The sequence below is a fragment of the Puma concolor genome, chromosome A3, assembly GCF_028749965.1.
Source record: "Puma concolor isolate L17-30 chromosome A3, mPumCon1.1.hap2, whole genome shotgun sequence".
Classification (NCBI taxonomy): domain Eukaryota; kingdom Metazoa; phylum Chordata; class Mammalia; order Carnivora; family Felidae; genus Puma; species Puma concolor.
Genome location: NC_141669.1, coordinates 66,293,120 through 66,306,706, shown reverse-complemented (window position 1 = coordinate 66,306,706; position 13,587 = coordinate 66,293,120). Strand labels below are relative to the sequence as shown.

The 13,587-nt window shown below is 48.9% G+C and overlaps 1 protein-coding gene and 1 long non-coding RNA gene across 7 annotated transcripts in view; one reads left to right on the top strand and one right to left on the bottom strand.

Annotated features, from left to right (window-relative positions):
- Nucleotides 1-13,587, bottom strand: part of LOC147582514 (uncharacterized) — an 874,254-nt gene that overhangs the window by 202,632 nt on the left and 658,035 nt on the right. The window lies entirely within an intron of this gene.
- CCDC85A (coiled-coil domain containing 85A) overlaps nucleotides 793-13,587 on the top strand; it is a 204,916-nt gene continuing 192,121 nt past the window's right edge. The window contains exons 1-2 of one of the 6 annotated variants that reach the window (XM_086701063.1): nucleotides 793-2,244; nucleotides 8,873-9,821. In XM_086701063.1, the coding sequence (XP_086557189.1) occupies nucleotides 1,978-2,244; nucleotides 8,873-9,821 (1,216 nt within the window). In that variant the 5' untranslated portion in view covers nucleotides 793-1,977. The remainder of the gene's footprint in view (nucleotides 2,245-8,872; nucleotides 9,822-13,587) is intronic. The other 5 variants (XM_086701064.1, XM_086701065.1, XM_086701066.1 and 2 more) reach the window with 5 other exon arrangements.

Below are 13,587 nucleotides of genomic sequence, written 5' to 3'. Positions count from 1 at the left end.
CCAAAGCCCTGTGGGGGTAGTCCCTATGGTTTTCTGGCTCTGTCTCCATCCTGGAGGAGAAAGTATTCATCTAAAATGACATGCCTGGGACCCAATGCATCCACTTCTCAAGGCAAAAACAAAAACAAAAACAAAAACAAACCCAAACCCCAAACCAAAACCAAAAATCACTTGCTTTCGTTTAGGTTCGATTCCATGCAACAAGAGGGTACAATTGGGGAGTGGGGGTGGGAAGGGGAATTTTGTAGCCCAAAGATTTGACCGGGGGACACAGAATACCCCCTTCTCAAAATTACCATCACAAAAAGCCAAACCAGTAAGAACTGACAGCCCGCTGCAGGAGGAAAATGGAAATCTCCTTGCCAGGCAGTTCGGGCTGCCCTGAGGGGCTGTCCTTTGCTCAGATGGGAGGTGATTGTGCAGACCTTAAAATCCAGGGCTAGGGAAACCGGAGGGGAAGGTATTTTAATTTCCAGTTAAGGCTTTTGTTTTTCAAATAAAACTTTAAAAGATCCAATACCATCCCCTGAAGCTTCTTCACAAAGTAGTGGATTTTCAGAAAAGACAAAGGCCTGGGGTGGGCGTGGGTGGTCCCTAAAGAGCAGTGCCCCAAGCCTTTCTTTCCCCTTATCAGAGCACTGGGATTTTCTTAAAGCTTCCTTTCCCATCCTACCCATCTCCCACCTTCCCACACCCCCCACCCCCGCTTTCTTTTCTTTTCTTTTCTTTTCTTTTCTTTTCTTTTCTTTTCTTTTCTTTTCTTTCTTCCTCCCTCCCTCTTTCTTTCTTTTTCTTTCTTTCTTTCTTTCTTTCTTTCTTTCTTTCTTTCTTTCTTTCTTTCTTTCTTTCTTTCTTTCTTTCTTTTCTTTCTTTCTTTCTTTCTTTCCTCTTGCCATTGACCTCTTCTTCCATTCTCCAAAGTAGAAACAGACGGTTAGGTCCTCCTGTCTCTCTTCCCTGACCTCCCTCCAGTCCTTGGAAATACCACGCATCTCTCATTTTGGCCCCCTGTTGTTTCTCTTGCCTGGTGACAAGCCTGGCGCTCAGGGGGCGGAGGAAGGAGCTCCTTCCACCACATGGTGGCGCGCGCGAGCCTGCCAAAGCCCGGGTGGCACAGCTTCTCACGCGTCTCCCGCATTTCGCCCCACCCGCGCCCCGGCGCCGGAGGAGCCGCGCCCCCGGCCTTCCCCGGCGGGATAGCGGGGAGCGCGCCTCGGGAGCCCGGGAGGCGATCTAGCAGCAGCTGCGTCCGGCCCGCGCGGGAGGTGCGGCTGGCTGCAGATGGCCCCGGCTGCAGGCTTCTCCTGCTGCGGGTCCAGCCTTTACCTTCGCGTGGCTCGGCTCGGCTCTGCAAATCCCAGGCTTTCCCGAGCAGCCTAAGGAGCGGCGGCGGGCGCAGCGAAGGCGGCGAGAGGAGCGCGGCAGGCCAGCCGCGCTGAGCCTTCGGGCAGCAGCGGCGGCGTCGCTCGAGCAACCCAGGAGGCGCCGCGGATCCCGGAGCGCCCTAACTCCCCCAGGAGCGCCGTGTAGACGGAGCTGCAGCTGGGCAAGGGGGAGGAAAGTGCGCGCGTGTGTGCGAGAGTGTGGGGGGCGACGGTCTCGAATCCGGGCGGAGGAGAGGGCAGGGGAGTCGGGGCGCGGTCCCTCGGCGTCCCCGCCGCTCGCGGAGGTTTTCCTGCGGCGGCGCCCGCTCCCCGGCGCCCCTCACCATGGACTTGCGCCGAGTTGGGACGCGCCTCGGCAGCAGAGCGCGGGTGACTGCCCGGCCCTGGGGGTGCGCGGGCGCGCGCGCCGGGATGGCGAGGTAGGATGGCCGCTCAGCGCGACCCCTGCCGCCCCAACCCAGCGGCCGCCGGGCGGTGCAGCTGACTCGCCGGAGCGCACAGGGGTGTGGGCGGAGGCGGCCCCGCCGCGCCCGCGCCTTCGGGAGTCGCTTTGCCTCTTCCACCCACTCGCACCTGCCACCGCGCGGATACCATGTCGAAGGCGGCCGGAGGCACAGCGGCGACGGCGGCGGCGGAAAGTTGTCCCCCAGCCTCTGCGGGCCCGTCCGCCGCCGCCGCCGTGGAGGACCTGTCCAAAGTGTCGGACGAGGAGCTGCTGCAGTGGAGCAAGGAGGAGCTGATCCGCAGCCTGCGGCGCGCCGAGGCCGAGAAGGTGAGCGCGATGCTGGACCACAGCAACCTCATCCGCGAGGTGAACCGTCGCCTGCAGCTGCACCTCGGCGAGATCCGCGGGCTCAAGGTGAGCGCGGGGCCGGGCAGGGAGCGGGGCGCCCGGGGGAGGTGGGTCCAGGCAAACTTTCCCTCCCTCCGTCAACAGGTGATCCTCCCCATTCTTCTGGTCAGCACCCCCTGCTCCCCATCCCCAGCCCTTTGGAAACTTTTCCAAACTTTGGAAGCGATTGGTCTCCCCTTCCCTATATAGGGCGAGCCAGTGTCGAGCTCCCACTTGACCTCTGTGGCAGGAGTGGGCGCCGAGGATGCTGAAAAGTAGGGAGGGAGGTGATGGGCATGCAGAACCTTTATTTTCCTAGGAAGCCTGGAAAATCAGTGGTTTGGGGAGCCGGGTCACAGTAGGCAAGGGAAAAGGTGAGCGAGGGAGCGAGCCCAGGGCATCTTTGTCCTTGGGAGTCAGCGGTACGGATGCTCAGGAACCACGACTTCTCCAGCAGATGAGGAAAGGGCGCCAATGCTGGGGAGGACTGGCGGGGTGCCTGGGGAAAAGTCGCAGGCGCCACCTTCGGAGCTGGCGTGTGTCATCCAGTGCAGAGGAGCTTAAGCTCTGTCTTCTCATTTTCTACCTGCTCCGGTGCTTTCCTTCCTCTCAGTTTAGATGGCGTCATCCGGGGTCCTGTCCCCCATCCCCCCCCCCCCCCGACTTTGATTATAATTTCATCCAGCATTGAAGGGGACAAGGGGATTTGAAAGGTACCACCCCAAGTGTCAGCCAATGATGTTTTCTTTTTGAAGTAGCCTTCCCTCTTTGCTATTAGAAACAAAATAAATAAGTAAATAAAAAAGCAAGAAAAGAACACCAAAACCCCACCAACTTCTTTTCTCCTTGGAGAGCTCTGAGTGTGACAGCAGTGTGCTGGCCAGCCTGGCTGTGGGAGACCCTTGGCCGGGATCCGCCCTGCCAGGGAGCACCGCAAACTTCCTCTCCTCGATGCTTGCACTGGTGCCTCCTGGTATTCCTTCCTCTCATTGTTCAGCTTTTGTTTATAGGAAGCCTGACACAAACGAAAACACTACAGGGACGTCAGGGAGAAAATTCCTGCAGGCACATGCTGTTCTTGTCCCCTTTCCACTCCCACCCCACTTCTCGGGCAGTAGACACTTCCCTAATTACCTCAGGGCTCCAGCTCTGGGATTCTGGGGCCAAAAGGAGTGCAGGGGGCCGATCCCAGATGCTTACCTGGGTGCTGGGCCCGGTGCAGGTGGAGATGGCCTTCTTCCTGGGCCCCAAGTCACTGTCCTATATCCCTAGAGTGGGTGCAGTTAGGAAAATCCCACAGTCAGAAAAATCCCAAGGCTTACACTCTCCTTTGGTTTAATTCATTACTAATGGAGTATTTATTAAGCACCAGACCACACTCTTGGGGGATTAGATGCAGGCTAGCGTAGTGGGAATATCATCTCAGAGGTGGGTGTGCATCCAGAATCCTCATCTGCCAGGACGGTGAGCTTGAGTAGTTAATTTATCAGAACCTCGTTTTATTCATCAATAAAATGCAAGTGATAATAACCATTTCCTAGGGGGTTGTGACAATACGTTATGATGATGTAGGGGAAGTTTTACTGGACTTGACTACAAAAATGGTAGATACTGTCATCAGGAAAGGGCGTGTAAATGTGTAGCCGTGCATCTCCAGGGTTGGGTTTCTTAGGCAAAGCTGGACAAAGGTATAGTTCATAACTCTCCAATTTAATCTTATTCCATGGTTTGAACTATAATGTAACTTGGAAGAGTTTTTAACTAAGTAATTAATCAATTAATTTCCTAAAGATTTGAATAGTATGGAGCATTGACATAATAACTCAGAAATACTTGTAGGTTCTTTTGGGTTGTATGGATTGCCTGTGTGTGTGTGTGTGTGTGTGTGTGTGTGTGTGTGTGTGTGTGTGTGTGTTGGGGGGTGTGCTATGTGTGAGTGGTGGGGGATCCTGGTTTTCATTCTAGTAGCCTCATTTAGAAAAATACCTATTAGGCCAGTTAAAGGCAGTTTCATCCCACCCTCCTGGTGGTCTAGATTCATGACCTGGCTTAAAAAGGCTTTCCTGTCCATCTCCTTATCAAGTTCAGAGAGATGGGGCTGGTTACTTTCTGAACATCCCTGACACCCTAGTGATCCATTAATGTGGTTGCCCGAGTAAATGATATGTGCACTCATTTATTTCAGCTTAACTAGAAGGAAGGATTTTTGGTTTTGTTTTGGCTCTGATGGTTTGGGATTCTCAGTTGAGGACTGTAAATTTAGGGTAATTAAGGCCACAACACTTCTTTTTTTTTATGCTCCTATCTGTGATCCGCTTTTGCAATTGCATCTAAATATTTTCAAGGCTACTAGATGATACTGCAGCTATAGAGATAGGGAGATGCGAGCACTCATTCTTTTCCTTTGAGGGGCATGAGACTGGGTCCAACCAAGCACTGGCTGACTTGTTTGTGTTTAAACATTTAAGAGGCAGAGCGGGATGGGGCAGCGGAAGGATGAAGGATTTGGAGTGTGACATCTTGGGCACCTGTTAACTTCCCCGAACCTCAGTTTTCTCATCTGCTAAATGGGGATGTTAACTCCACAAAAGGTTTGTCAAGGATTAAATGATACATAGATGAGGTTAAATAGCTTTCTCAAGGTCACATAGATATAAAATGTTTAAAATAGGCTGGCTTTCTTTTCTTTGGGCGAGTTGACATTATGTAGTTAGAGCATGTGATCCTGAAAGGGGTGAAAAAAGGAGATTTTGGTTCTGATGTTATAAGGAATTGGATTCTGAGAACCATATCTATGCACTGCTGTGCACATACCAACACTCAGCTTGCTCTGACTTGGGGTTTCAGGGACAGGGGGCAGATCTGGGGGCACTGAATTTGTAGATTTGTTATCTGCATCACATAAATGTTCCTCTTTGCTCCCCAACGTACCAATCCCCCTCCCTGTAATGAAGAAAAATAACAGATTAGAACAATTCTTTCACCAAAGATATAGTACTTGAGAGTCTTATGTTTGAAACTTTGAGTGCTATGCCGTAAGGTGGGTTTAATCTTTTAAAAGTCCACTTTAGACAGATGGATAACATCTTGTGGCCAGTGGCAATGTTAAAAGGACACTTCGTGTTTTGAAAAAGAAAGCCCAGATCTTAATGTGGCAGATTTGAAGAAGCTGGCTTATAAGATTATTATCGAATTGGTTGCTTAGCTGTTCCACAGAAGGAAAAGGAAATAGCTCAAAATTGTATTCCCAAGACTATTATTTACTCTTGGAAGAAGGAGTGCTGATAAAGAAAATGAAATGGGCCAATACCCTTTCTACCCCAACTGGAATTCTGGGCAGTATATGCCATACTCCATTTGGAAAGGCATTAACTCCATGAAGCTCGTGGTAACATAGGTCCTGTTTATTTCCCAGTTCTGGAGAAATCAGGAGTAGTCGTGTGTAGTCAAAAGGAAATATTTGCAGTTGGAAGTTCATTTGGAAATGGAAAAGAACATGGCTTGAACTTCCTATGAAATGCCAGGATTCAACTAAATGTAGAATAATTTTTGAAGCTTAGAAAGATTAATTTTTTAGTGTTCTTTTCTCCGAATATCCACAGCTTCTGATTTCCCTTAAAGCATCAGTGTCAACAGATCATTTATTCCCTTAAAACCGTGGACTCCAACCTCTCAGGGGCTTACTGAAACAAGAGTAAGAAATCCTTTCTCAGTAGCTGGGGCTATATCCTGTTTTGGCCACTGACCTAGGGCTTTAAAAGGTTGGTCAGTCCATAAACATATATTGTTTCCTGTACGCAAGGCACCATGCCAGGCACGTCAACTACACACACAAAAAAGACTTTGGAATGGACTCTGTCCCCCGAGAAGCTAAGACATCTACATTTGAAGAAAAAAACGATGATGCCCAGTAAGTTCTCCAGCTAGTGTCTTACAGGCAGTAAGCAGTGGGTGGGAAAGTTACTTCGTTCATTCATGTATGCCTGTTGCTGCTGCAAGCAGTGGCTGTTCTAGTGCTAGGGGAGACTTGTCAGAGGAATCTCTTCTCTTAGGCAAGTTCATATGTGGAGAAGTTAGATACAATCAGGGTTCATAATTAGCTGATGTAGGTGGAGCTAAAGGTGGAAAGGTGAGAGGAAGCCTTCCCGGCTTGGCCAAAGGGTTTATTCATTTTCCTGGTGAAGGGGAAGTGCTGGGCTGCCGCAGGAGAGACATAACATTAAGGGGGTGATTTTGAAGAGCATTCTGGCCAAGGAGAGCTTGGATCCGGTGGGCGAGGGAAACTCGAGGATGGGGCGGACCAAGGCAGGGAGGCCAGATGGAGGTGTTTGGAAACGGCCAGGCCTGAGGTCGGAAAGTGGCAGTGAGAAGCGAAAGAATAGACGGGCATCAGAAACATGGAGACGGAGTAGTCAGGATGCCAAGAGTTAGAATCAGAGTTGGAACCACGCTGCACAAGATCCTCTTCTTCCTCAGGCTTTGAAAATGACTCCCATCTTAGACCTCGAGACTGTTAGGAGGTGCAGGGTGTGGTTGTTTTATAGTTTATTTTCTCACAAGTAGCAGGCGAGCTGTTGGAGCGAATCTGAGTTTAAGGGGATTGAGTGTCCACTCTGAGTGCCTCTAGTTCTGGGTTGGATGACCAAGTCACAAGACCAGGGGTCTTCCGGCTTTGTAAAGCAGGGGAGATCTTAGGTAGCAGCCCCGTAACTGCCCCCGGTCCATCGCCACCAAATCAATAAGTGTAATAAGTGCCACAGAGGTGAAATCGAAGAGGTGATGGTAATGTACAAGGTGACCTCCTTTAGATAGGGGGGTTGTGGTCAGGGACGGCTTCTTTGGGGAAGTGACTTATGAAGTGAGACCTTTAGGTTGTACAGAAGGTTAGGGGAGTACATTCCAAGTGAAAGAGGGGAAGGGCTTGTTCCTTGGGCCCTGAAACCGGGCCATTGTTGGTGTGGCTCAGTGCATGATGTGGGGGTGGGGGGTAGGTCTCACCCCCTCCGCTGCTGCCATGTGTGCAAGCCGCTATCGTCTCCCTCTGCCCGGACTAGCCTGGTGGCCTCCTCGTGATCTCTCCTGGCTTTTACCTTATCTTGTTTCCCTTTCTTCTATCCACCGCCCACCTCCATCAGTCTGTTTTCTGTACTGAACTACGGTGGTTCTTTACAAAATGAACCCTATCCTCACTCCTATCCTCAGGTCTCCAACAATCCAGAGTCCTCGTGGCTGCCAAGGCCCAGCATTACCCAGCCGCAATACTCACCCCCTTGGGCCTCATCTCTCCCACCTCCTCTCCCAGCTCTGCCCCCTCGCTCCCTGTGCTGTAGGAACACTGGCCTCACTGTGACGTCAGCCACATGTGTCTCAGGGCAAATACTTGCCCTTCTCTCTGCCTGGGATCATTTTCCCTCAAACATTTGCTCCATCATTTCTCCCAGGTCTTTGCTCAACTGTTCTCCTTTGTCGGTGAGGTGCCTTCTCTTAAAGAATAGTATTCTTTAGCCTAGTTTAGTTTTCTGCCCAGCACTTACCACGACATGGTATTGTGCTCTATACTGGCCTTTTGCCAGTCTTTCCCACCAGAATGAAATCTGACATTTGACATCCACCATAGGATGTCAAAGTCTTTGCCGCGGCCACTGATACGTCCCTGGCACCTGGACTGATACCTGGCACATAATAGATGCTTACTAGACACTTGTGACTGAATGAGTGGACCACCATTTTTGCAGGAGAAATAGACCGGGTTAAGAGGATTGGGGGTCTTGGGAGACTTGGATTTTGCACTTTATCCTAAGGGCAGTGAGGTGCTTTTAAGCATGTTATGTATGGGAGTGACAAGATGAGCGAAATGTCAGAGGTAAGGTCCAAGAGACCCGTTTAGCTCAGAAGTGAAAGGTGAGGGAGAAGGAGAAGCTGGCATGACCACAGGTTCTTAGAAAGGGCAGCAGGATGGGTGGAGGTGGCATTTGCTGAGAGGTGCAATTTGGGGAGGAGAGCTTGGCTATGACACAAGAGCTTGGTGTTGCTTGTGTTTCATGTGGAATGCCTGGGAGACATGCAGTGGGTACAGGAAGTAGGGCTTGGGGGTGCAGGATGGAAATGCCACTAGAGGGCAATTGTGCTGGTCCCCTGAGGGAATGGGGCCATTCCTCCCATGTCAAGGGCTGAACACCAGGCAGTGCATATTTGTGCTGATGGAAGGCCTGTTGCCTCAGAGCTTTTAAGCATTTCACCGGTCACAGCAGCCATTTTCTTCCTTGACGGCAGTATAGGGGGTCCTTGGTTTTTACTAGTTTCTTGTTAATTAACTGACTGCTCCCTAAATACTGACGGGATGGCCTTGGGCAAGTGAAGCTTAGTGAGGGCCAGTCGCCCCCTCTGTAAAAGAACCATAATAATCATTATCGCCCCAAGTGTTTGGTGAAAATTTGATGACAGGATGCAAGTAACCATTGGGTAGGGGGCATAACCCATGCCCGTTATTGTTATTGTTATGCAAGGCTACAGGTCATCAGCTTCCTCTCCTCTTCTCACCTCCTCCCCTAACATCACAGAGAATCCGCCAATTCCAGCCTCCCTCCCTGCAGGTCTGAGCCTGATGATGCCTCAGATGTGCACCTCCCTTGAATGGTTGTGTCTCTCTCTTCAGGATATCAACCAGAAGCTCCAGGAGGACAACCAGGAGCTGAGAGACCTCTGCTGTTTCCTGGACGATGACCGGCAGAAAGGCAAAAGGGTGTCCCGGGAGTGGCAGAGACTGGGCCGCTACACGGCTGGGGTGATGCACAAGGAAGTGGCCTTATACCTGCAGAAGCTGAAGGAGCTGGAGGTGAAGCAGGAGGAGGTGGTGAAGGAGAACATGGAGCTCAAAGAGCTCTGTGTGCTGCTGGATGAGGAAAAGGGCGCGGGCTGCGCGGGCAGCCGCTGCTCCATCGACAGCCAGGCCAGCCTGTGCCAGCTCACCGCCTCCACGGCGCCCTACGTGCGGGATGTGGGCGACGGCAGCAGCACCTCCAGCACCGGCAGCACCGACAGCCCCGACCACCACAAGCAGCACGCGAGCAGCGGCAGCCCGGAGCACCTGCAGAAGCCCCGGGGCGAGGGCAGCCCAGAGCACTCCAAGCACAGGAGCACCAGCCCCGAGCATCTCCAGAAACCCAGAGCCTCCGGCACCGCGGATCACCCAAAAGCACTCAAAGGACCCAGCCCCGAGCACCACAAACCCTTGTGCAAGGGCAGCCCCGAACAGCAAAGGCACCCACACCCCGGGAGCAGCCCCGAGACGCTGCCCAAGCATGTGCTGAGCGGGAGCCCGGAACACTTTCAGAAACACAGGCCTGGGGGCAGCCCTGAACATGCCAGGCACAGCGGAGGGAGCCCCGAGCATCTTCAGAAACACGCCCTCGGTGGGAGCCTGGAGCATCTACCCAGACCCAGGGGCACCAGCCCCGAGCACCTCAAACAGCATTATGGGGGGAGCCCTGATCACAAACATGTGGGCGGAGGCAGCGGCGGAGGCAGCAGGGAGGGCACCCTCCGAAGGCAGGCGCAGGAGGACGTGTCACCCCATCACCGGAGTGTCTACAGTGGCATGAACGGTGGGTCAGTACGTGCCGGGGAGCTGCCTTGGCTGGGACAGCTCAGTAGAGAGTTATGAACCGTGAAGGGCTTTCCAGCCACATTAGGAAGTGCAGGCGCTGGACGGGGATGGGCTGGGGAGAGGAGTCTCGCTGTCTTTCTTCCCTTCCATTTGTTGTAGTTTGTACAGTTATCAGTCAAATAAGCCTGGAGAAGAACAGAGGATGAGGAGTTAGGGGAAGGAGAGGAATGATAATTCCATGGGACCCTGAGTGGTCAGGAGATGTGTGCCTATTGAAGATAAACAGAGAACCAAGCTAAAGTTCTTCCATCTTAAACTTGAATGTTTTTCTAGTTGTGTGCAGTTTCCTGCTGGGGTTCTCATCCAGCCGCTGACCCAGAGTGGTTTTGAATCCCCGTTAACAGCTTATGTGCATAAAGAAATGAGTATTTATTATGAAAAACAGTAACATTGAAAAAGAAATACGGTGTCCCCAAACAGGCTTGGGGCCATGTTTTCTGAATGCCTATAGATCTTACTTTACCTGGAGAATTTTTTTCCTGTTGGTTGCATGAGAAACACATCAAATGATTTCCCTCCATGCTCTAAAATCTCTAAAATCCCCGCCAGACTCCCCTAAACGTACTTTGAATAGCATGCTCTTTTACACTGTGAGGTGGCCTCCCCAATTTTTTAAACGTTCCTCTTTAAAAGGTACTGATGTATTTAGACTCTCCTTTGGTTTTCAAAGCGTAACATCCACTGCATTTGCAGAGGTGGCTCTAAACCTGACCCTAAACCTTTTTGGAAGAGGTTTCATTTTCTGCATCTTGGTTCTAGAATCACTTTGAATTCCAGAGAGGAAAAAAAGTTGTTTCTGAAAACACACACACAAACAAATAAAACCAAAATGCCCTCCCAATCCTTTTATGTTACTTATGGTTGAGGTAGAACTAAAATGTTTGGTTTTATAAACTGTGGGGTTTTTTTTCCATCCAAAATACCTGAGGTTTTTTGCTTTATTTGAAAGCTGCTACAGAGTCTCCGTGCAGTGAGCTCTGAGCAGTGGTGGACATGGCCAATAGTAGCAAGTGACATGAAGGGGTAAATTTTCAATACTGTACCTGGGGATTTACCTGTTGGATCCCATTTTATCCTAATCCTTTTCTCCTAGTGCTGAAAATTGAGTCCTGAAGCTTGGCTTCTAATGCATCCAGTGTTCTTTTAAGTGCAAATGGAATGGAAAGCGTGGGGAAGATGAAATGCTGCTGCTTTCTGGGTTGGGTTGTAAGGTGGAAGCTGGGAGAAGCCACCTCTGGGTGCTGAGGCCTCCTGGCTGGCTGGCCAGGGCTCTTACTCTGTAAGTTGCTCCTTCCCCTCGCTCTTTCCAGGACCGACCCAGATGCTGCCCTGATTGCTGTGGGCAGCCTTGGCTGTGCACTTCTCACAAGAGATGAAAGTCATTTAAAAAGATTTCTTAGTTGTGTTACCGTGGTGAGGTAACACAATAGTGGCTCAATGGTGAGCCATTGGCCAGGAAGCTTGTCTTCAGGGAGTAATGGGTTAATGGGAAGGTCAAGTTAATGGCTTTTCCATTTCTCAATTACTTTTTAATGAGCATGAGAAGTAAACATGTGCACTATTTTAGGGAAACTCTGTATCTTGACCCTCCCCCCCCCCCCCCCCCAAATTACTTGGAGGCAGGTAGTTTACTTAGGAAACAATTCTTTTCTTTCCCAGTGTGCTCTTTTAAATAAAGAATTCTAGTTTAATGAAGGCACGAATTAACTCACAAGAAGAGGTTTCAGGTGCAATTTTTAAGCAATGCCTTGCATAAAGTAAGGTATATTTCTAGATGTGGATGACATCACACCATGGTTTATTATTGCCCGGATTCAGATAAACTTCATGGTCCGGCAAATGATTTTTAATATTTAACCATTTTATTTAGTTAAAAATTTGATGTGACATAGATGCAGTATTTAGAGTAACACTGTATTTAATTCTTATGTTTACTTCAGGTTTTCTCATTCTTATGTGAGTTATCTTCTGACAATTGATATCCTTACCAAAGTATATTTGTAGTGCATTTGCAGTGCATTTTTATTTCAATAATTAGTTGGAAAATAAGTGGCACATCGAGATGTTTATGGATCGTCAGCCTATAAACTTGGGCATTGGTAGCTTGAATTTATCCTGCTGTTACAAATTAATTTTTGATATGGATGGTAAGACATGACTTTTCATATTCTTAATCCCTGCACACTTTGGTTGAATCATTGGCATAGAAACAAGTAGGAACCATTCACAAGGTAAATCCCAAATTGCAGATCTGCTGAGTCATTTATAGAGTCATTCTGTTTGGAGTTGGTGTGAGATAATGAGTGTTTTGGGTGAGCACTTGTGATGAGGTTCTGGGGTGGTGGGGAGTTCCCCAGCCAAGGGCCAAGAAAGAATTCTTGAAGACATCTTTGGTGCAAAAAGGGGATTTTATTAAAGCACAGGGACAGGGCCCGTGGGCAAGAAAGAGCTGCACTGGAGTTGTGAAGAGTGACTGGTTATTATACTATGGAGCTGGAGACGGAAAGGCAAATGGAAAATTTCCAAAGAGATATTCGTATGCTAAAGAAGACTCAAGGATACTGGAGGCCTAGCTATTGTCAAGCTAAGGTTGTTTTTCCCTCTAGCAAAACATTAACATTAAGACAGTAGGGAGTTCCTGGAGCAATGTTCTACTCTATATTTGCCTCAAGTATTTGCTGCAGGTTATAGAGAAATATAATTTTACCTGCCATTTTCTTCTTGCCTTTGTTCCCCAAATCACTATGGAAAGGTGATGTGGGGGCTCCTGGAAACTGAGTCTACAGGTTTCTGGAGATTAGGCTATTGATAAGATTGCCTTTTTTCTTGTAATTTACTAAGATATTTGTAAACTGATGGAGACCCATGTCCTGCATGACTGTGATCTTTATCAGTTAACCATTTGTTTTCTTTCCTTTCCTTTGTTCTTGGGCAGCCAGGACTGCCTGAGGAATATCACACATATGCCACCTCGGGGGAGGGATGTGCTAACTTGCACTCTGCCTTCAGCCTGCATTATGCTTCTTTATCATTTGCATGTTTTTGAAGAAAAAGTAGTAGGTGAAAGCAGGTGGGAAGTGTGTCTTCATTATGGCAGAATGCAACCGAAATGAAACGTAATGCAGAATATTGTCCTACTTGTAACCTTCCCTCCAAAAGACACACATACACATGCTAATGGAACATCAGTGAAAACAATTACTTTACTGTTTCATTTAACAGTGCCTTGGACATCTTTACATCTTATGACAAACTCAGTGAACCCAGTAGTTGATGAACTTGGTATCCAAGAGGTTCCTTTGGTTAAGACAATTAATTTAAATTCCAACTGGATACAAAAATGAATTTTGGGGATTTTTCCTCTCTTAAAAATATCCAAGACTATATAGCCGTGTTTAAATTAGATGATTGAAAAACAACAAAAGCAAAGACAAAACAAAAAAATACCTCATGAATGCATTTACTTTTTTAGAAGTTCTTTATTCAACTGTTTCTTTTCAATTTGCAGAGAATTCCATGCACAGAGGAAGTAGATTCAACACGATTACATGTAAACATTAAGGCATTTGTCTATTCATTTTGGTTATTTGCTGTGTACCAGATTTGTAATTAAAGTAATTGTAGAGCCACTTTTATCTAGAGCTGTACACACATGGATAGCCTTCTTGCGAATGGGGGCGTTCACTTCCCTGATCCCATTGAAA